This window comes from Elephantulus edwardii, unplaced genomic scaffold, assembly GCF_000299155.1.
Source record: "Elephantulus edwardii isolate Elephantulus edwardi_28Jun2011 unplaced genomic scaffold, EleEdw1.0 scaffold00174, whole genome shotgun sequence".
In the NCBI taxonomy this organism is placed as follows: Eukaryota; Metazoa; Chordata; class Mammalia; order Macroscelidea; family Macroscelididae; genus Elephantulus; species Elephantulus edwardii.
The window spans coordinates 3214805-3236947 of NW_006399924.1; the positions used below are offsets into that span (position 1 = coordinate 3214805).

General features: G+C 40.6%; 1 protein-coding gene across 2 annotated transcripts in view; it reads right to left on the minus strand.

Annotated features, from left to right (window-relative positions):
• Positions 1-18054, minus strand: part of HIPK1 (homeodomain interacting protein kinase 1) — a 52629-nt gene extending 34575 nt beyond the window's left edge. Inside the window, exons 1-2 of one of the 2 annotated variants that reach the window (XM_006895697.1) lie at positions 17649-17765; positions 607-1684 (exon numbers count right to left, since the gene is read on the minus strand). In XM_006895697.1, the coding sequence (XP_006895759.1) occupies positions 607-1682 (1076 nt within the window). In that variant the 5' untranslated portion in view covers positions 1683-1684; positions 17649-17765. Of the gene's footprint in view, positions 1-606; positions 1685-17648; positions 17766-18044 lie in introns of those variants that run through there. The other variant, XM_006895698.1, reaches the window with a different exon arrangement.
• Between the last annotated feature and the right edge of the window lie 4089 nt (positions 18055-22143).

Here is a 22143-nt window from a genome sequence, read left to right on the forward strand (position 1 = left end):
ATTTTGAAGAATGTTAAAACAGAAAGAGAAAGAAAAAAACCAAAAACAGAAAGAGGGCTTAATCAAGTAATCTAGGACTCGCTATTTTACAAGAAAGAAAATGCCAAAGAATAACATACTGTTAAGGGTTAAACCTGAATTTATCTACAAGGCATTTTACCTCCCCAAAAAGAATCCTGGAAAAAAATAATACAATCTAAAAATTAGATTCAGTTCAAACAAATATCTTCATATACTTAAAATGAGAAACAGGGCAATATTACTAAAGAAAGAACTAATGTTAGTATAGGGTTCAATTCCCTGACAGGAAGGAAAACAAAAAAACCAAGCTGGTATAATTCAAATAGCAACAACCTTCAGAATAAGCTTGACTATCAGCTTGAGTTCATTTTCCTAATACCAAGTAAAACTTCGTAATTAAGGGTATGCTACATACATAATTAAGGAGGATTTCACACAAGTGAAGAGAGAGAAAACAGTATTTTATTCCTATCTTGAAATCTATAAGTAAACAAACCCATTATTATATGTAATCCTATATGTTGTTCTATGTTAACTATAAAGACAGATTTCTCTAAGACACTTTTGTAAGTATTTGTTACTTACCGGTAATAACGTGACTGTAAGTAGGTTGAGCAAACAGCTTTGGAAACATGGCTAGCAGAACCAAAGTCAATGACCTTCACTCGGTAGGGTTGGCGCACTGGATCCACCAGCATTATGTTTTCAGGCTTAAGGTCAGCGTGAATCAGACCAAGGCTCTTGAGTTTCATCAAGGCTGTGGCCACCTGCTGTAAGATTGGCCTGATGTACTTGAGTGGCAGTGGGCTAAACTTGTTCTGCTTTAGAAAATCATAGAGGTTCTGTTCCAGCATTTCAAACACAAGGCAGGTGTGATTCTTATGCTGAAAGCACTCATAAGAACGGACAAAATTATACTCATCAGCATTTTCACTGCTCAGGCGGGAAAGGATGCTCACTTCAATCTGTCCTTGTCTGGCATAGGAGGGATGATTTTTCAAGATCTTAATAGCCACAATTTCCTTGGTGCTCCGCTTCCAGCACTTAGCCACCTGTCCAAATGTCCCCCGACCTAGGAACTCCAAGACTTCATAGCTGTTGGTCATAGAACAAAGGATCTCATGCTGGACCAATTGGTAATCCCCTTCTCCACTGGAACTGCTACTCTTTGTGGTCACAGTGGTGGTTGTGGCAGCAGCACCCACCACAGTCCTGTTTTGCAGCATGAGAGGGGGATGTTCTTCTATGATCTGCACGCTACCGTTGCTGTCAACCTCCTCACTTTTTCTTTTCAGTCCACATTTTTGATATGGCTCAAGCAAAGAAACGTTGCTTCTGTGAGTCAGGGCCTGGCTACTTTGGAAGGTCGATGTAGCAGCACTGCCTGAGCTATCCGCGGCAGTTACAACAATATGCTCCACTGCCGGAGCTGGTAGAAGGAGGCCCTGGTCGTAAGCAGGGATGTTGAAATTTGCTACCTGGTGAGAGGAGCTGGCTTGTCCTTGTGTGGCTGGGATAGTTTTGCCGTGGGTATAGTATTTGTCGTTGTTGCTCTGTCCTGACACATCCCAGCCAGAGGGCTCTATTTTCAGTTTCTTCGCACTACAGAAGGCACTCGACGACACTGATGGGGGGGAAAACACCTGCAACTGTGATGCCATACCTGTATGGGGAAACAGGAAGAATTAGACCCTGTGGCTTCACAAAACACCTCAATCAATAGATAAGAAAATGTCAAAGACTACAAACAAACATATATCTGGTCTGAATTCTACTTTAGACATTTTCTACAACATTCTTCTGTTCTAATATGTTAAAGTTTTTTGTCTAATTTATCAATCTTTAATCACTCCTTGAGACACAATAATAATTGGATATATATTATTAGAGAGTAGGAACATCTATGGAGGTCCATGAAATAAAGCATAACAATAACAGTGTAGATGACTGATTGCAATATGGCAAGCAGTAGTCAAAGTACTTCACCTAGGTTACTCTTCTCACTCTTACCACAAAACTTAGAAAATTGTAACTACCATGATTTCCATTTTATAGACAAAGAATGTAAAGTACCAAGAGGGTAAAATTATTTGTCCACAATTACAACTGTTAAACTGGCAGCAATGGAACCCATGCTCTCCAGCTCCAGAGCACATTATAGAGCTGTCTTCATCCCTGGTCTCGCTTTTTAGTCAATTATCTAAATTTGGACATTGATGGAATGCTTGTAATATTGACAGAACAGATGAAGCACAGTTTATACCTAATATCAATAAATAACAAGTTAAAAAAAAATCCAAATAGGCAAGTCTAGCATATGACATTGAAGAGAAATGAAAACTTGGGTCCAAATCATAAATAGCACAAAGCACCAATGATAAGAATTAGAAGACTTAGCAGGCAACAAATATAAGGGGAAAAGCTCAACCTTCTGCTGATAAGAACAATACAATATAAAAAAAATAAGGTTCTCTCTCCTCTCATAAATGGACACTAAATCCATAAGAAAAAGTGTCCATAACGCAGTCGAGAAGGTAAAGGCTTCCCATGGTGCTCAGATTATACAGTGTTTGGTTCTCACTACATTTTAAAGGATCACTGATAAAGTATCCAGAAGAAAATAACCAGAATAATGAGAAGCCTACCTGAAGAGTATCATCTAAAACTCTGATAGAAGTTATCTTAGAAAACCAAAGAGGGATAGAAGAACAGCCTAGCTTCTGTCTCTGATTTCCCACATGCACATTAAACCAAATAAACTCAAAGGGATTGTTGTTATGAGCCGTCGAGTCACTTGCAATTCATAGCGACCCTACTGTACAATAGCCCTAAATCCTACTCTATCCTGTGCCAATCACTCTGCCTCTGACACTCCCATCCTGATTACCCCAGTCCCTGAATCAATCCACCTCATAGAGGGTCTTCCCCTCCTGCACCGTCCCTCCACCCTCCCAAGCATGATGTCCCTCTCCAAGGACCTATCCGTCCTTACAACATGTCCAAAGTATGTCAGATGAAGCCCCAGAATCCTTGCCTCCAAGGAGCAGCCTGGTTTAACCCTCTCAAGGGTGAATCTATTTGTTTTCTTGGCAGTTCATGGTACATTCAATACTCTTCTCCAGCACCATAGCTCAAAGACATCAATTCTCCTTCTATCCTAGGTAGTCATTGTCCAGCTCTCTGATGCATAACAAGTGATTGCAAAGACCATAGCCTGTATCAGAAGCACCTTAGTCTCCAGAGTCACACCACTGTTCTTCAGTAACCTGAAGAGGTCCCTAACAGCCGACTTTTCCATCACAGTACGTTTTTCTATTTCCTGGCTACTGGTGCCAAGAGTGTTGACTGTGGAGCCAAGCAGACTAAAGTTGTTAACAATCTCAATCTCTTCACCATCCATCCTGATGCTGCCAATTGGTCCAGTGGTGATAATTAAATCCAAACATTTGACCTAGCATACAAGTAATTTCACAGCTATCTTTGAAGGTTTTATCTTAATCCCTTTCCCTTTGCTCTACACTTCTCTTTAGTAACTACTCCTCAGGATGTCATCTGCAAAAGATTATCAGATCTCTATCTCAAACCCAGACTTTTCTAAAGCTTTTACTTTAACTTTAAACTGGTGCATCCAAATGCTCACTTGCTATTGCCATTCAGATGTCAACATAATGACCCCTCAACTTCAACGTGCTCTAACAGCTTCAACATAAACTCAAAATGGAATTTATGATCCTTTCTACTCCTTTCCACCTCATCTCCCCCATTTTCTATATTCAAGACACACACCACACAAACCAGTGTCTTAAATCAAAGGACCAGGAAGGAAATGAGCTTCAATTTCCTCATTTATGATGTTTACAAATTATCAATGAACTGGTTCAAAATGCCACCCTTTAAATTAGTGGTTAAGACTTCACCATTGGCACCATCAAATTCCTTATCTATCAAAGAGTGATTGCAAAACATCTATCTCATGGGATTGTTCTGAGGATTAAATTAATTTATTGTCGTGGTTATTAGATGTCATGGAATTGGCTCTAACTTTATTTACAAAAGAATGCAACACTGCCCAATCTTTCACCATTCTCTCAATCACAGCTATGCTTGTACCCACTGTTATAACCACTTTTCTACTTTAACAAGCAAAACGTCCTCCTCTAAGTACTGGTCTCTCCTAATAACATACCCCAGTATATGAGATGTAATATCACTATCTTCCCTTCTAAGCAGCATTCTGGCTTTGCTAAATTGCTTAATACATGTAAAGTTTTGAGTGCCTGAACCACATTATTATCCTTACTCATTATGCACCCTTATAGACCTAATTTCTATATCTTACCCTTCTACTTCCCAAATACACAAACAGCCCTTGGGTTACAAATGTAATCCACTCCTAAGTACGTCTTTAAATGTTTGTAGGTAAGTCAGAACAAGTTCATGCAGTTTTTGTTTGGCCTTATTTGAGAGCAAGAAAAGGATCAAAGTCTTTTCAATTATGTAAAAGCTGCACACTGAGCAAATAAAGATGGCTGTGAGGAAGAATTTGTTGTGAGGAGCAGGACTGGTTCAATCTTTTCAAATTGAAGACAAATTTACATGAAATTAAAGGGCAAGTAAGAGTTGTTCATAAATCAGCAGTCTGCAGCCTGAGGACTGCCTATACTTCAAACGAACCATTTTTCTTTGTCCATACTGGCACTCTTTGTGTTTAAACTGTCAACAGTATCCAATCTAACGTCCTGAACCCACTCAAAAAATATTTTAATAAGTACGATAGATGCTTACATGCTAGCTCACTATAAACCATCTCCCTTCCAAAGGGCTTTTCATTACTTTTTGGATATAAAGTCCATAACCCTCAACTAGCCTTTAAAACTCCAAATTCGGCCAATTGTCTTCCAACACCTTCTTAACTTGATTCTACCATTCTAATCATCTGCTCTGCTTTCAATTCTTGGAAATTGAGGGTTTGTCGTCTCCAAACCCTCTAAACAAATTAACAAATGCTGAGGAAATGTTCCTAACAACCTCCCTTCACCCTGAATATACACCAAAATCACCATCCCCACCAATTCAACCCCTGGCACCTTGTTCTTCCCCTATAACCTGTAATGATTCATTTAATGCTACATTTTATTTTTATCACTGGAGGCTGAAAAGAGGCTTTGGCTAGAGCTGCTGATATTGTTAGGTCTTAAGAGATCAACTGTCAACTCCATCTGACAAGGAACTGTCCACAGTGTTTCTGAGGCTTCCATCTCTAAGGGAGTAGATGGCCAGGTCTTTCTCAATAGCCATGGAGTGGCTAGTGGGTTTAGCAGTAGAGCAGTTAACCTCTCACCACAGAGCTCCTCAGCAACACCCAGATACTCAGTATTTGTTGGATAAATGATTGATTACTGCCTATCCAGTTCATACTTACAAATCCTCATCTTAAATTTCAGAACTTTCCTTTTTTTTTTTTCAAATGTCCCTCCCTTTATATGTGTGGTTCCCAAAACACGATGGAAGTTTCCACTCCAGTCCACCTAGTATAATTTTGTCATTTTACTAGTAATAAAAGAATAAACACACACAACTAGAAAGGAAGGAAGCGTGACAAAGGATGTTACAGAACATCAAAAAGCAATTGTATTCATTTTGTTGTGGCTGAATGCAACTAAAAACCATCTGTCCTAAATGTGACAGCTGGAAAGAAGAATAAATGAATAAATCCTCAACTTTCTATTTCTAAAATGCAGTCTGGATATATTTGGAGTAAGGATTTTCATAATTCACAGGCACCTTGAAGAGTCAAGGTATAAATTAAAAGCCAAAGTTAGTGTATAAATTAGTATAAAATAAAAGCCAAACACTAATATTACTATTTTATAAATAAATCACAATCAACTGATATCACTGAAAAAAACCAAATATAAAACAAAACCTTAAAGTTCTTTTACAAATTTAATTGTACTAAACTGCTAAACAATGAAAGGAAGCAAAGGAACATAAAGTAATACTATTAAGAACTTCTGAAGTTTAAATATCTTTTTAAGAACACCTATAATTACACTGTTGTTGTTAAGTGTCATCGAGTCATAGACAACTCATAGCGACCCTATGAAACAAAAGACCTGAACACTTGTATAATTTTAATCGTTTCTCCAAATTTTTAGGGTTTCCAGAAGCAAGCTATTTTGGAAGTGGCTGTCACTCCTGCTTCCAAACTTGTTTTAATCAGGGAGCTCTACCAAACACTGTCCACCATGGGTAACCATGATCACATTGGACAGATCAGTGTCACAGTGTTCAGCATCACAGCAACCATGAGTTAACCTCTGTACAGCAAAATGGCAGACCAGTGCTATACGACCTAGAAGAACATTTAACCAAAAACAATTAAAACCAGGCCTGAGGGTTTCAGAATAAAATAACCCACCCTTGGCTTGGTAGCATCACTTTCTGTCCACTAGGCCAACTGAGCTCTCTCTGTTGTTGTTGTTGGTTTTTTTGTTTTGTTTTGTTTGTTGTTGTTTCGTTTTTTGGGGGGTTTTTTTTTGGTGAGAAAAATTTATTACAGTTAGAATTAGCCCGCTGGACTCAGTTTAGATGATCCCAATTTTGTTGGCAACATCCAAAGCATCATAATCAGGAGCAAGTCAAACATAGGCCTTCTTCTCTCCATCAGGCCTAATCAAAGTGTTGACCTTAGCCATATCAATGTCATAGAGCTTCTTTACAGCTTGTTTAATTTGGTGCTTATTGGCCTTGACATCCACAATGAACACAAGTGTTTTGTTATCTTCTATCTTCTTCATAGCTGACTCAATGGTCAGGGGAAATTTGATGATGGCATAGTGGTCAAGCTTGTTTCTCCTGGGGGTGCTCTTCCGGGGGTATTTGGGCTGCCCTCGGAGTCTTAGCGTCTTAGGCTGGAACGTGGGTGACGTGCGGATCTTCTTTTTTTTTTTGGCTGTGGACGCCCTTCAGGACTGCCTTCTTGGCCTTCAATGCCTTTGCTTTGGCTTCAGTTCTGAGAGGGGCAGGGGCTTCCTTCTTCGCTTTCGGCGCCGTCTTCGTAGAAAGGCTGTTGTTATTGTTTTTACTTTTTGAAAATCTTTTGGGTTTGCACACCCATGTTTATTGCAGCTTTGTTCACAATAGTAAAGAGCTGGAAACAACTTAAGTGCCCATCCACAAACAAATGGATAGAAAAGCTGTGGTACATTCACAAAATGGAATACAATGGAACTGATGCAATATTATTCAAAATGGGTGACCCTGAAGGACATTATGCTGAGTGAAGTATCTCAATCACAAAAGGACAAATACTGCATGGTGCCACTGTTGTAAAACAGGACTGACCTCGGGGTTGGGGGGAGACTGAGAAAGATAGGTTCAGTAATGTATACTGCATTGAAACAGATGAGGGAGAAAACTATTTAAAAGGGATATGTAATTTTTGTCATGACAGGAGTCCAGAGCAAAGGCTGCATAGTCGAGTGGACCTGGGGGGAGGGATTGTAAAACAATGAAATAAGTTTTCTTTTACTTTTCCAAGAGAGTAGTATACTGGGGGGGAGGGGGTTGCGAGGGGAGAAAACTGCAACAAAGAATGAATGGAAATCCAAAAATCTCTGTAAATTTTCATTGAAATTAATAATATTTTTTAAAAAGAAAATATTATGTTTTACTAATTAACAAAACAAAATAACAAACTGATGATTCCATTCTAAACTGCAATAAACACAAGTTCTAGTAAATTATTAAGAATATTTAAGGATATAAATAAATGATTCCTATTCCATAAGACAAACTAAAATCCACCCCAAGAAGAGAGAAGAAACACCCAGAGTTTCAGTGGCCTTCCCCCTATAAGAATCTGCATCACTTACTCAATCTCAGCTTGCCAAGGCTCTTAGAAAGAGGCTGAGATTCATCCTAGCACAAGTTATGAAAAGGGAATCAAACTGGATAGAAAAATCAACAGACTCTTACTTACACACTACTCTGAAATTTAAAAACAATTTCTAGACCTTATAAAAAGGTACTAAATGATAACAGCTGTTGTTATGTGTCTTTGGATCGACCAGGACACACAGCAACAAAGAGGTAGTCAACACTCATAAAAGGCAAATAAGGTGCTCTCCCAAACAAAACTATAGAACAGAATTTACATGTGTGGAAGGCTAACTACGTATCCGATTCTGTTAAGTAAATTACAAACAATTTTAAATTCATGAGAGTTCAACTATCAACAAATTAAAACTATTTCTGACTTTCCAAAAATGTTACACCTATCAATTCCATCAGGGAATAAAGTCTGTTTCAGACTGGATTTGGCAAGGATTTAGCTATCTAAATATAATGACAAATTTGCTCACTATGTTAATCATAAACTAAAACTGATAGACAAAAAGTATTGGTTCTTTTATTTACTGCTAAAAAAAAATGGTATTGAGTCTTGCTAGAATCCAAGACATCCAAAACTCTAATTTTACCACCCCCTGGCAAGGTCTCATTTAACATTTAGTGTCGCACACTATAGGCACTGCCCAGAATGGAATTGTGGGCTATAACAAACAAGGTAATCTTTCTACAATAATTTGCCCTTTGTTGTTAGTAGCTTACTTCTTTTCCAAGATACACCAACAATAAAGTTCAGCTGTTTTCACTTGATCTTTGCCTCTGATACACTTTAACAATTGGTGGCCTTTATGAGGTGGACTGATTCAGTGACTGGTGTAATAGGGATGGGTGTGTCAGAGGCAGTGCAATTGGCACAAGATAGAGTAGGATTTAGGACTGTTGTAGACAGGGTCGCTATGAGTCACAAGTGACTCACGGCATATAATAACAACAACAACAACAACAACAACAACAACACTAAGCATTACATGTTAATTTCTTGTTTGGGCACTTTTCCTCAGCTAACAGACACAAATGTAAATGTTTTTCAGTGGGAATAAAAGGAAGACAATGCTTTTACTAGAACACCTAAATATTTCTTTACTCCACCCATTTTTCTCCACCCCTGGATTACTTCAACAGTCTAACTGGTTTTCCTTAAATTATGTTCTCAAATCCCTTTTCTAAACTTCCCCCCTCCTTACCCATCCATTCTCAATATTACAAGAGAATATTTCAAAATGCTTTACTGTCTCTTGCTTAAAACCTAGGCTAAAGATTTTACAAAATCTGGACCCTGGTTCTTTTGCACTTTCACTCCATTCTTTTGCACTTTCACTCCATTCTTTCCCCAGGAGCTCTCTTGCAGTAGAGTTCCCCCACTTCCTAAAGGTGTTATTGTTAAGTGTCTGTGAGTAGACTACAATTTATAGCAACCCATAAACAGATCTGAATCTTGCCCCTTCCTGCACCACCCTCACTCTCAGGCATTTTGAAGTCCATAGTTAAGAGTCACTGTGTCAATTCTTGGTGAGGGTTTTCCTCTTTTATTTGACCCTCCGTCATGATGTCTTTTTCCAAGGACTGGTACTTCCTCACAATATGCCCAAAGTACATGAGATGACCATCTTTGCCTCCACCAAGGCAGAATTTTTTTAATTCTTTCAGCAGTCCATATGATTTTCCATAGTCTTCCCCAGTGCTCAAAGGTATCAATTCTTCTTCCAACTTTCTTATTCACTGTCCGGTTTTCACATGCATATGAAGCAATGGACAATACTACAGCTTGGGTCCAGTACACCTTAGTCTTTAAACTGCTATCTTTGCTCTTTAGCATTTTAAAGAGATGCTTGTCAGCACAAGAATATATATCAGCTAATTGAAAACAGGGTCAGACATATCTTAGTGTTAAAGTCATCCTTAATCATTTTCAAACTTTCCTAAAGTAGATCTTACTTTATCCTGTTTATGTTCCTTCACACAGTGTTGTTTCCCCTCTGAACTACATTTTCCTCTCATTGCTTTCTCTTTTCCTAATTCCTATTTATCCTTCTAGTCTTTGGTTTTTGAAATTCACTTCTTCAGTGTGGCAGTAACTATCACAAGAAATATTTGGATAAACATTTAGTCTCCCTTTCATGCCATGCACATGGCTATACTATTTACCAATCCTCCTCTTCAGTAGAAAAGAGCTGTGTGAGTAGTAGGCCTTTTGTGTTCTTTTCATTTCTACCAGCATGAACATAAGGAGATTCAACCTACAAAAGGAGACAACACCCAAAGGACAAAAGAACAAGACAGACTACATAGAATCTGCCAAACCAAAACAATCACTTCAATCCAGACCGTTTACTAAGTATGTGAGAAAGTATTTTCCTTCAAGTGGATTATTAATCTAACTAGATTATTATACTAATTTAATAAGATTAATATTAATCTATTATATTATTGTTGTTGTTCTATGTCATCAAGTCAGACCAACCTGGTTACTGACCCTCTTGTGGGTTTTTAGAAGCATTTAATCACATGGAAGGAGAATGCCCTTCTTTATTCCATGGAGCAGCTAGTGGATGCAAATCACAAGCCTTTGGGATTACAGCACAGCCTCTTACCACTAGGTTTCCAGAGTTCCCTATCAGATTATTAATGCTGGCAAATATCCTCAGGAAAACCTTCTTAGGACTACCCTATACCAGATCTCAGCTTACTGTACTGGCCAGAAATCAAATCCAAGATAACTGCTTAGAAGGCAGCTATGCTCACCACTATACCACCAACGCTGCACACCAGCTGCTCCTCAGGAAAAGGATGGACAATCTCCTCCTGAGCAATTTATAGTATGTGTCAAATGTTTGTTGGAATGAATAAAAAGAGACCGCATTGCCTTTCTCTACATAAATGTGAGAGGCACTCAGAAAAGTAGTTCTGTCTAAATTAAATACTCTCATGATGAAGCAAATTAGTCTCATGTTTACAGAGGAAAAAAACAGCATATAACTACATAAATAATCATGCCAGGAAAGGAGGATGGAGGACGGTCAGAGAAAGAAAGGAAGATGTTTAAAAAGATGGATTAAGATAGTAACTACCACAAGAGGTTTGAACATGAAGAAGATAACAAGAGAGCAGGACAGGGCCAGGTTCGGGTCTATTGTTCATAAGGTTTCTATTTAACAATGTTGTTGTTGTCATAGTTGTTACGTGCCATTAAATCTCCTGTGACTTATAGAGACCCTATGGACAATAGCTCTGAACCCTGCCCTATCCTGAGCCAGCTTCCCTGATTCCAACACACCTACCACCATCACCCCAGTTACATGCATATATAAATACATGTATCAGGGAACTGGTGTCTGTAAGTTGTGGTGTCAGAGAAGAGTACTGAATAGACACTACAAAAGAAGAAAAAAGAAAAAGTCTGTCTTGGAGGAAGTGCAACCAAGGTTCATCTCACATACTTTGTGTATGTTGTCAGGGAGGGCCAGTCCTTGTAAAAAAACATCATGCTGGGAAAGGCAGAGTGAGAGAGAAAAAAGAGGAAGGACTTCAAGGAGAGGGAATGACACAGTGACTACAACAATGGGCTCAAAGATCTTTAGGATGGCAAAGGAAAGGACAAGGTTCAGATCAGCTCATGATTTATAGTCAACTGCACCTAACAAAAGCAACAAATTAAAAAATAAGTAAATAAAAAATCTATAAATGGGGAGCGCTGGTAGCCTGGTAATTAAGGAGTTCACGCCAACCTAAATGCAGGTGGTTTGGATCCAGTTGCTCTGAGGGAGAAAGATGGGCAATCTCATATGCAATTTATGGCCTCTCAAGTCAACTATGAGTTGATTTCAACATAACAGCATATAATAACTACATGTACATGTATAGTCTAAGTATAGTAATAACGATATAGACGAAAAAAAATAAACTTAAAACCGTAAAGATACTGTTTGAATCACAGTTCCCCACCCCTTTCCTGTGGCACTTCCTTCAAATAGAACCAAGTGAAACAAGTCACTTCCCCAACTAGTATGCAAACATGAGGGTGCAGAATAGATGCTACCTGCTGGTGCAGTAACTACACAGTTCTATATCATTTCCAACCTTTTATGACAATTTTCTAATATTCTCGTAGTAAACTAGGTAAGAGGTATTTTCCCTCTAAGTAAGACATTTTATTTTCTTAAATTTCAGTAACTTTCAGATTTACTTGGAATGACAAATGTATAGCAACAGAAGTGTTTTCTGTTTGTTTAAAAGGTAATAAGCATGCACACAGGACAGTCTACAAGGTCTATAAAGCTTAGGAAAAAACTGTATCTCTGAATCTTAAACCAGAAATACCCCATCAAGTCTTAAAACCAATTAACAGCTTAGCTTTGACTAGTAAAGAATGTCTGTCTCTTGAGCACAAGAGATAGATGCCCTTTATATCTAGATAGATCTATTTAGAGGTAGTGGCACTGGAGACCTTATCACCAATGTCATACAAATCTTGGCAGAAAGCAAAGCGTACAAGAGGAATGTATATCTGTGTTTCATTAGCCATGCAAAAGCATTTGACTGTGGGGATCAAAACAAACTGTGGGTGGCTAATCTTCAAGAGAATGGGAATCCCACAACACTTGATTATAGTCACGTGAAACTTAGACCAGGAAGCTGTCCTCAGAAGACAGCAAGGAGTGCTGAATGGTTCAAAATCAGGGAAAAAAGTGTATCAGGGATGCATCCTGTCTCCATACATTTTCAAACTATATACAGAAAAGATCATTCGAGAGGCTGGGCTCTATGAGGAGGAATGTGGCATCAGGATGGGAAGAAGACCCATCAACAATCTACCTACATGATGTGGGTGACACAACCTTGCTTGCAGACACTAAGGAGGACCTGAAGTACTTACTAGAGTGGGTCACGGACTATAGTGTTCAATATGTCTTAAAGCTCATCATTAAGAAGACAAAGATTCTCACCAATGAGGCAAATGGTAGCACCATGATAGACAGTATAGTGAGGTTGTTAATGATTACAGCTTGTTTGGCTCCACAATCAACACTCTTGGCACCAGAAGTCAGGAAGTCCAAGAACTACACTGGGAAAATCTACTGTCAGAGACCTCTCCAGAGTACTAAGAAGCAACAATGCCCGCCTATAGACTAAGGTGTGTTTGATTCAGGCCATGGTCTTCTCAATTACTTGCTAGGCATCAGAGAGCTGGACAAGGAATAAGGATGAAAGAAAGAGCAATGTCTTTGAGTCTACGGACCATCAAGGAAACTACATCTTGAAAAGGGTGAAACCAAATTTTTCCTTAGAGGCTAGGACTCTGAAGCTCCGTCTCACATACCATGGGCATGTGGCCAGGAGGAATTGGTCCTTGGAGGACATCATGCTCAGATGGGTGGAAGGAAAGTGCAGGAGAGGAAGACCCCAGATGAGATGGATTGATATGATTAACTGAGGTAAGGGGTAGGTGTATTAAAGTCAGTGTGATAGTGTGGGGTTCAGAGCTGCCGAATAGGGTCACTATGGGTAGAGTCAACCGGAAGGCACATAACAACAACAACAATAGATAAATCTATTGATGAGCAGCACCAAAGATTAGGTAGAAACCTTAGGAGGCAGTTGTTGTTGTTGTTGTTGTTGTTGTTGTTAGTTGCTTGTGACTCATAGCGACCCTAAGTACAACAGCCCTAAACCCTGCTCTATCCTGTGCCAATGGCACTGCCTCTGACACACCCATCCCGATTACACCAGTCACTGAATCAATCCATCTCATCGAGGGTCTTCCCCTCCTGCGCGGTCCCTCCACACTCCCAAGCATGATGTCTCTCTCCAAGGACCTGTCCCTCCTTACCACATGCCCAAAGTATGTCAGATGAAGCCCCAGAATCCTTGCCTCCAAGGAGCAGCCTGATTTAACCCTCTCCAGGGTGAATCTGTTTGTTTTCTTGGCAGTCCATGGTATATTCAATACTCTTCTCCAGCACCACTGATCAAAGGCATCAATTCTCCTTCTATCCTCCCTAGTCATTGTCCAACTCTCTGATGCATAACAAGTGATTGCAAAGGCCATAGCCTGTATCAGATGCACCTTAGTATCCAGAGTGACACCATTGCTCTTCAGTACCCTGGTGAGCTCCCTAACAGCAGACTTTCCCATTGCAATATGTTTTTTGATTTAGGAGGCAGTTGAGTCTTTGTTAATTCAGAAAAGGATGTTACCAATGTTTGCACAAGAAGGTTGTAATCCAAGTCCCTGAATTGTACAGGTACAAACTGACAAATGAAACTATACCTCTAGGAGTTTCTAGCTATAAGGTCTAATTTGACAAAACACAGATCAATATGAAATATAAACAACACTGAGAAAGCCCTGTTTAGATCAATTAGTAAAGCCCTGAATAAGACAGGACTTAAATAACAATGGCCTGTGGAATAATGAGATGACTTTTTTAAGTATGTCAGGGGATATGAAAAAAAGAAATAATTTAGAGAAAGGAGATTTACATGATTAGAGCAGAAAAAGTACAGGGGCTTTCACAGCTAAAAGAGACTTTAAAAAATTCTTACTAAAAGCACCCAATTTCAAGATGAGAGAGAAAACTCTCAAAAAGGTCAAGTTTTACAAAGAGCTAATAAGTTGTGGTATGAAATTGCTCTGCCAACACAAAGCTATGCAGTTTGAATCCCCAGGAGAAAGAGAGGCAATCTCCTCCCCTGTGATTTACTGCCTCTGAAAACTTGGGAGGGCCTGCTATGGGTCAGTTCTCAAGGAACACAAGTAGCAGCTGAGGTACTCTGGATGACTATTATTAACCAGAAGGTTAGTAGTTTAAACCCACCAGCAGCTTTGTGGTAGAAAGATGGCATTTTGCTTCTGTGAAGATTTACATTAAAAACCTAATGGAGTTCTACTCTGTCCTGTGAGGTCTAAAGAGCTTTCATGAACAGCAGGGTTTCAATCTGTTGTTCACTGGATCATGATGAATTGGAGTTGCTGTAAGCTGGAGATGGCACCTAACAACAGTAATACTGGAAAAGAATTCAGACCTTCTCATTCTTCCTCATTAAGCACTCTGAGAAAGCCCTGCATCAGATGCCTTTGTTGCTGGTATGTGCCATCAAGTCTGAATCAAGTCATCACTGACCCCCTGATTTATTAGATGTTATAAATTCCACAGAGGAGGCTGTGCATCTTTATCCCCCAAGAGCAGCTGATGGGTCCGAACAGAATGCTTTTAAATGGGCCGCACACGGCCTTACCCACTATACCAACAAGAGCTCCTTTAGATGCCCTTAAAAAGAAAAAACAAAACAAAACAAAACAAAAAACCCACACACAATGCCAAGTCTTCTCTTCCTATCTTAATGCTGTTTAAGTGATAAGACACATTACAAAAATATAGTGGGGGGGGTGGGAATACAAAAACAGGATGTAGTATGCTTCTTTGTTTTGATTTTGAGGTGTATTTTTTTAAGTGCCAAATTATGTAGTATAAAAATGCACTGGTACTCAGGAGTGGGATTTCAACAACAAAAAGGGAGATTAGGAATCCAAAAAAGAATTCATAACCAAATTAGTGATTATTGGAGTGGTACTTGAAGGGAAAAATAATAATGATTTGTGTCCATAATTGTATGAACTCTAAGAAAGACACTAAAGAGCAACAAACAACAGCAATTTTTAAAAAATCTCTGAAAATATATAGTTTTCCTTACATGGTCACAAAAATGAAAACAAAAGGACAGATCAAAAATTTCCTGGGTAACAGAAAATTTTAGGAACAGTTAATAATGATGGCTCAACAATTCAATTAATACATTTAATTTAATGTCACTAAGGTTGATATATAAAGACTTAAAATGTTTTGGTATCTATACTGAGAGTACCCCTTGTTTTTTAAGTTAAAAAACAAACCAAAAAACCCTCATGCTTGCAAAATCTCTTTAAATTACAAAAGGCCTAGTTACAATGTAACTCTAGCAACAAACTGCACAAATTCTAGGTATTAGAAACTTACCAGGCAGGTTTGTCCTACTGATTCTTCCAACACACCACTGATTGCTGAGCTGTACTTATTTTTTAAAAACAATACCACAGAACGAAAGAATTCTACTTTCCTGAGAATTGTGAACTTTGAGATTATACTTTTTTCTTTTCTTTTAGGAAGGCGTTCTGGCTTGGTTTTAAACCTCTAGTTAACAATCAATTTGTTCTAAAATCCATAAGCTGGGTTTACAGAGATAGGGTAAAGTATATATTCATGAAAGTCCTACCTGCTAAGAGGATCAAGCATATTTAAAAGATCTCATTCACATTTTAGCGTTTGGATAGATATTTTTTTACTAGCTTGGCTGTCTCTAGTTCCAGCAACAAGTACTTTTAGCCAAATCTCCTTCAAACCAGGAACAGTATCTTAAAGTCAATGACACTGTTTATTATTCTACCACCAAGAATCCTGAGATAATTTTACGTAACGACTCAAAATCTCCTTCTGAACTATTCACTAAAATGACTTGCCAGTAGATCTTAAAATGGTTTACTAAAAGTGTTAGTTTTCCACGAAAAAAAAATGGTTTGCATTCTCTATAATCTATAAAAAAAAGTAAAAACTAGGAATCAAAAATAGCTTTACACAAACAAGAGTAAAATTGTAGGTTTTACAGAGGGCATCACCCATTTAATTTAACCCCACTTGATCAGGAGCAGGAAGCCACAGGGCTGTTTTCTTCAGAGTTACTTGGAAACAAATAAGCTACAGAAAGGGGCAGAAGAGTGTAGCTGAAAAGAGTATTTGAATGCAATTGCTCAGAATTCCCAAAGTGACACTAAGAGTTAAGAAAGAGCATCGAGGACCCGCCTCAAGATGAGTCTATAACTGAGTCAGTGGCTGAAGTGGAGAAAAACACAGGCGCTCGGGGTTGGGTTCCCTCTCCCTTCCCCTACCCAAACAGTAAAGAAAGCGCGCCCAGCATTAACACAGCCCATCGCTCTCGGGTTTGCCACCACAGCAGGAGCGACGTTAGAGCAGCGATCCAAGAGACCGAGCCCCAGGTCTTGGTTGCTAGGCACAAAAAAGGGCCTCTCCCCTACAGACCTGTGTGAATAGTGTGGGCTTTCTACCCAGGAGTTTGGGTGCACCTTCACTTTTTAAATTTTTTTAAACGAAAGCTTTTAAAGTGGCGACAAGGTAACAAAAAGTTTCCCTTTGAGGATGATCTGTACATCTGCGTTACACAGATACACATTAGGTGGGTCAGTCCCACCTCCTCGTCTCCACTATCATTACAAACTACAAACTTAACCATTCCAGAACATTAGCGGGGAGAACAGAGAGCAAAGCTTCCACACCCACCCTCCCACCAACAGCCTCTCCAGGCACCGTTTCCTGGTCCTAAACAGCACAAACCACCTCCAAGCACGGTGCTAACCAGCACACGCACACAAGGGGAACCTGCCACGACCCAGGAAAAAAACCGGCCGGGTGAGCCGGCAAGGAGGCCCCCTGTCATTTAAGGACAACAACACGCCCAGGAGAGAAGTGGCAGGAGACTGGGGGAGTTGCCCGCAAAAACAAGCCCGAGCTACCCCACTTTCTTAGGAACGCAATCCCCTCGCGCGGCCGGGAGCGGCCCGGCCTCAGGACCCCGAGCCCGGCCAGGGCTGGGGGCTCGCCCAGGGGCCGCCACGCCTCGCGGCGCTCGCTCCCGGCGGAGGCCTTCGATCGCCCGCCCGGACTCACCGCCGGTGTGTCTGGTTCTCAGCCGCGAGCTGGGGCTGCCGTGAAAAGGCGGCGGAGGAGACGAGATCCGGGGCCCCGCCGCCGGGTCATCATACCCCCAGCGCGAGCCAGCTCGGGCCCCGGCCCCCGGGAGCCGCCCCCGCGCTCGTCCCGCGGGGGGAGCCTCCTCGGCCTCCCGCCCACTCCGCCACTCCGGCCCCTTCCCGCCGCCGCCGCCACCACAGCCCTGCGCGCTCCCGCCTCGGCCTCCCGCTGTCGTCCGGGGCCACCTCCGGGCCCCTCGCTCCGCAGCCGCCGTTGTCGCCAGACCTGACGAGCCGAGCGTCGAGCGGCCGCCCCCTTCCAGCCGGCCCCGCCTCGCCAGAGCCATTCACCCGCCCGCGCCATGACACCTACTGAGGCGGAAGTGCAGAAGAGCTCGTTGACTAGGACGCCCGCATAGTTCTGATGGCTGTGGGAGAGGGTGGGCCTCTGTGGGGAGCCAGCGTGGACCCAGGTGGGGAGCCGGCTTTCCCGCCTCCCCCTCCCGCCTGGCTCTGCGATGATTTAAAGGTGCATGGTGGCGGCAGGAGGTCCTGCTGTAAACTGTCATCGCAGCCAGTGTGATATCACCACAATCTAGTGTGACACCCCCCCAGAGATTGAGCAGCAGGGAGGCAGTGCCTATCTGGGAAGTCCCCCTGCTGGTGAGGAATTTAGACTTTAATATTTCTTTGCCTTGTCGAGATTTTTTAGCAGTGTGACATCCTTGTTTGAGATCTGTTAAGTCTCAACGTGATACCTGGGAGTTCTCCCATTGCCGCCGTGGGAACCTACCTTAGGAGAAGATAAAGAATAGCCTTGCTCTGAACCCAGCCACTCAAAACAAAGCCAGAGAATGCCGATAGAATTACCTTACCTCTTCCAGGAAAATGGAAAACACACAATTCCGGGAAAATGAACAGAAAAGTAGGCCACAGTTGCTGTCTCAGTACCAAGAGATTCTGTAGGGCTATAGCTGTATCTTGTGCTGTAAAAAGTGCCAGACGTTTCTAAGAAGACTGGGTGATGTAAACTATTTAGATTTCACTAGATAGTGTAATTGGGAGCTCTGGTGGCCTAGTGATTGGTTCAGCTCTGCCCTGCCGACCATTAAATGGTAGGTAATTCCAACCCAACAGCTTCTCTTCCTGAGAAAAATGGGACTATCTGCTCCCCATAAAGATTTACAGCCTTGGAAACCCTATGGGACAGTTCTGCCCTGTCCTGTATGGCCGCTGTTAGTCAGAATTGACTCAGGCAGTAGGTATTGCCTTGATTCAGTTTAGACTCAGTGTGCCCTTCCTCTAGGTTCTGAGATATTCGCAGTGTTACTGTGTTAAGTCTGTTGTATCCACTGGGTCAATCCATCTCCTTGAGGAGGGTCTTCCTGGTTCTTGAAGACTTCTTGGTTACTAAGTATCATGTATTTCTCAAAGACTAGTCCTTCCTGATAGAAAGCATGTCTCACTCACTAGCTAGATTTACTAAGGAGCCTCCTGGCTGTACTTCTTCTAAGACACTTTTGTTCCTTCCATGATAAAAGATACCAGTCTTTCTTAGCATTTTCTACCTTCCATGTGCATGAGGTTATTGCAAATACTAAAGTTTGGGTAAGGGATACCTTAGTACCTTAGTTCTTAAAGTGACATTTTAAAGCCTTATTTTTTATTAATCCTTTTTAAATTATAATTATTAATTTTAATGAAGTTTTACAGAGACTTTGTATTCCCATTCATTCATTGTTGTGTTTTTCTCCCTGTTCCCCCACCCCCACCCCCCACACACACACACTTTTAGCTTCTTCACACCTTAAAGAAATCTTGTCATGGCAGGTTTGTCCACTGCTGACCTCCAATAAGTTGGATTAGCATAGTGATTGTAACAATGGGTTTAAGCATAACAAAGATAGTGCAGGATAGGGCAAGGTTCAGCTCTTTCTTTTTTTTTTTTATTATTATTTTTTATTATTTTGTGTGCGTGTACCATCAAATCAGATCTGACTGGTACAGGAGGATATTGCGCCTCCTTCTCCGGCAGAGCATCTGGTGGATTCGAACCGTGTTCCTCTGGGATTGCAGTGCAGCTTCTTGCCACTAGGCCACCAGAGCTCCCCAAGGTTCAGCTCTTTCGTTCCTTTGTAGTGTGCTCTATGGCACCCATAAACATCTTGCATAGTGGATTGTGAACACAGGAAACACTAAATCCTTGGCAACCTCAGGATTTTAACCTTTTATGGAAAAGTGGAGGATCAGCGAAAGAGAGGAAGACTCTCAACAAGATGGATGACACAGTGACTATAATAATGGGCTAGAGTGTATCCGAGATGATAAGGGTGGCACAAGATAGGAGAAGGTTCAGATCTGGTGCTCATAGGGTCCTACTTAATGGCACCTAACAACAAAAAACATTATAATGTCGCTTATTAGCTTACTTGTGAAGATTTTTTGTTTCTAAATAATCCATATTTGGATCAATAAATGCTTCAAGTACTCTTTACTTTCAGCAAGCAAGATTGTGTCATCTGCATATCACATATTGTAAATAATGTGTCTTCTTCCAATTCTGAGGATCCATTCTTCAGACAGCACAGGGGTTTTTTTGATTATTTACTCAGCATAGAGATTGGCTAAATAGGATCAAAGATCTCAGCTATAACACACTTTTCCCTATTTTAGACCAGGCAGTATCACCTTGATCTGCAGAAATTACTTCTTCTTGATCTATGAAACAAAATGTTATGGAATTTTCATTATTCATAATACTATCTATGCTTTGATCCACATAATAAATATCTTTGCATAGTCAATAAAGCACAGGTAAACATTGTAGTTTTCTCTGCTTTCAGTCAACATCCATAAGCAGTGATCTCCCTTTCTCACTACACTTCTAAATCCAGTTTGAATTTTTGACTGTTTACTGTCTACTACTACAAATATTATCTCTGCTAGCCCACTGACCAGGTGTCTTCCAAGTGTCTTAGCCTAGAGAAGTAAGCATTTCCAGTGTTGTTGAAACACCTCAACTGATATTCCATCAATTCCTGAAACCTTGCTTTTCACCAGTGTCTTCAGTATAGCTTAGACTTCTTCCTGTTTCTTGATCACATCCTACTTCTTGATAGTTCAATATCACTCATTTGTTTTTGGTAGACTGACTCTATGTATTCCTTCTATTTTCTTTTGATGATGTCTATGCATCATTCAGTATTTTCCCCATGTCGTTTGTTAAGTGCCATGGTGTCAGCCATGCTTCATAGCAAGCCCATGAACAGATCTAAGCCTCACAGAATCCTGCGCAATCCTCATCATCTGTCACACTCAGGCCCATTGAGGTAGTCACTGCGTCAACCCATGCAGTTCAGGGTCTTTCTCTGTTTTGCTGACCCTCTACCTTTTCCAGCACATGAAAAATTTCTTGTATAGTCATTAGAAAAAAACTATTTACCATAAAACAGAGACTGACAATGGTCCATATTTCCAAACTATCATACCACTCTATCATCTCTGATATTAATTATTCCACCTCCATTCTGTTTCCCTGCTCCCATCTGTCTTTTGGGCTCTCTAGTTCTCTGGAAGGTCTCACAGAAACTTACAATCCATCAGGAAAATTACTTACCTGACTGTGGATAAGAGGCCGATGTTGCTAACTAGTGAGTAGTGGGTCAGGATCCTGCACACTGTCTGGCATGGCTTAGTTGCTTTGTGAGAGTGAAGAGTGAGCTGCTGTGAGTTGATAAAGACCTGCCCTATACCTAGCTCCTTAAAACAACAAATAACGTCATTGTAAAATGGAAGGAGCCCTTCAGCTTAATCTGTCTCTTCAAGGATTGGTTCCTCCTTAAAATATGCACAATATAACTGAGACAAAATTTCACCATCCTTGCTTCTAAGATCTATGGTTGCATTTAATTAAAAAAAATATTTGCTTGTTATTTTGGCAGTCCATGAGATATTCAGTGCTCTTCACCAACATCACAATTTAAAGAAATCTATTCTTCTTTTGTCTTCCTTATTCATTGTTCAACTTTCACATGCAGAGAAAGTAAATGAAAATACCATGGCTCAGAGCAGGTACACACCTTAGTCTTTAAGATCACAGTTTTTGCACACCCATGTTTATCTCAGCTTTGTTCACAATAGCAAATGAATGGATAGAGAAGCTGTGGTATATTCACACAATGGAATACTATGCTGCATTAAAAAACAAGGAACTCATGCAATATTATTCAAAATGGGTGACTCTGGAAGACATTATGCTGAGTGAAGTATCTCAGTCACAAAAGGAAATACTCCACAGTGCCACTGTTATAAAATGGGTCTGACATCAGGGTTGGGGGGAGACTGAGCAAGATGGGATAAATTATGTATACTGCATTGAAACAGATGAGGGAGAGAACTGTTTAAAAGGGATATATGATTAGGCATTACTGTCATGACAAGAGTCCAGAATGAAGGCTGCATAGTGGAGTGGA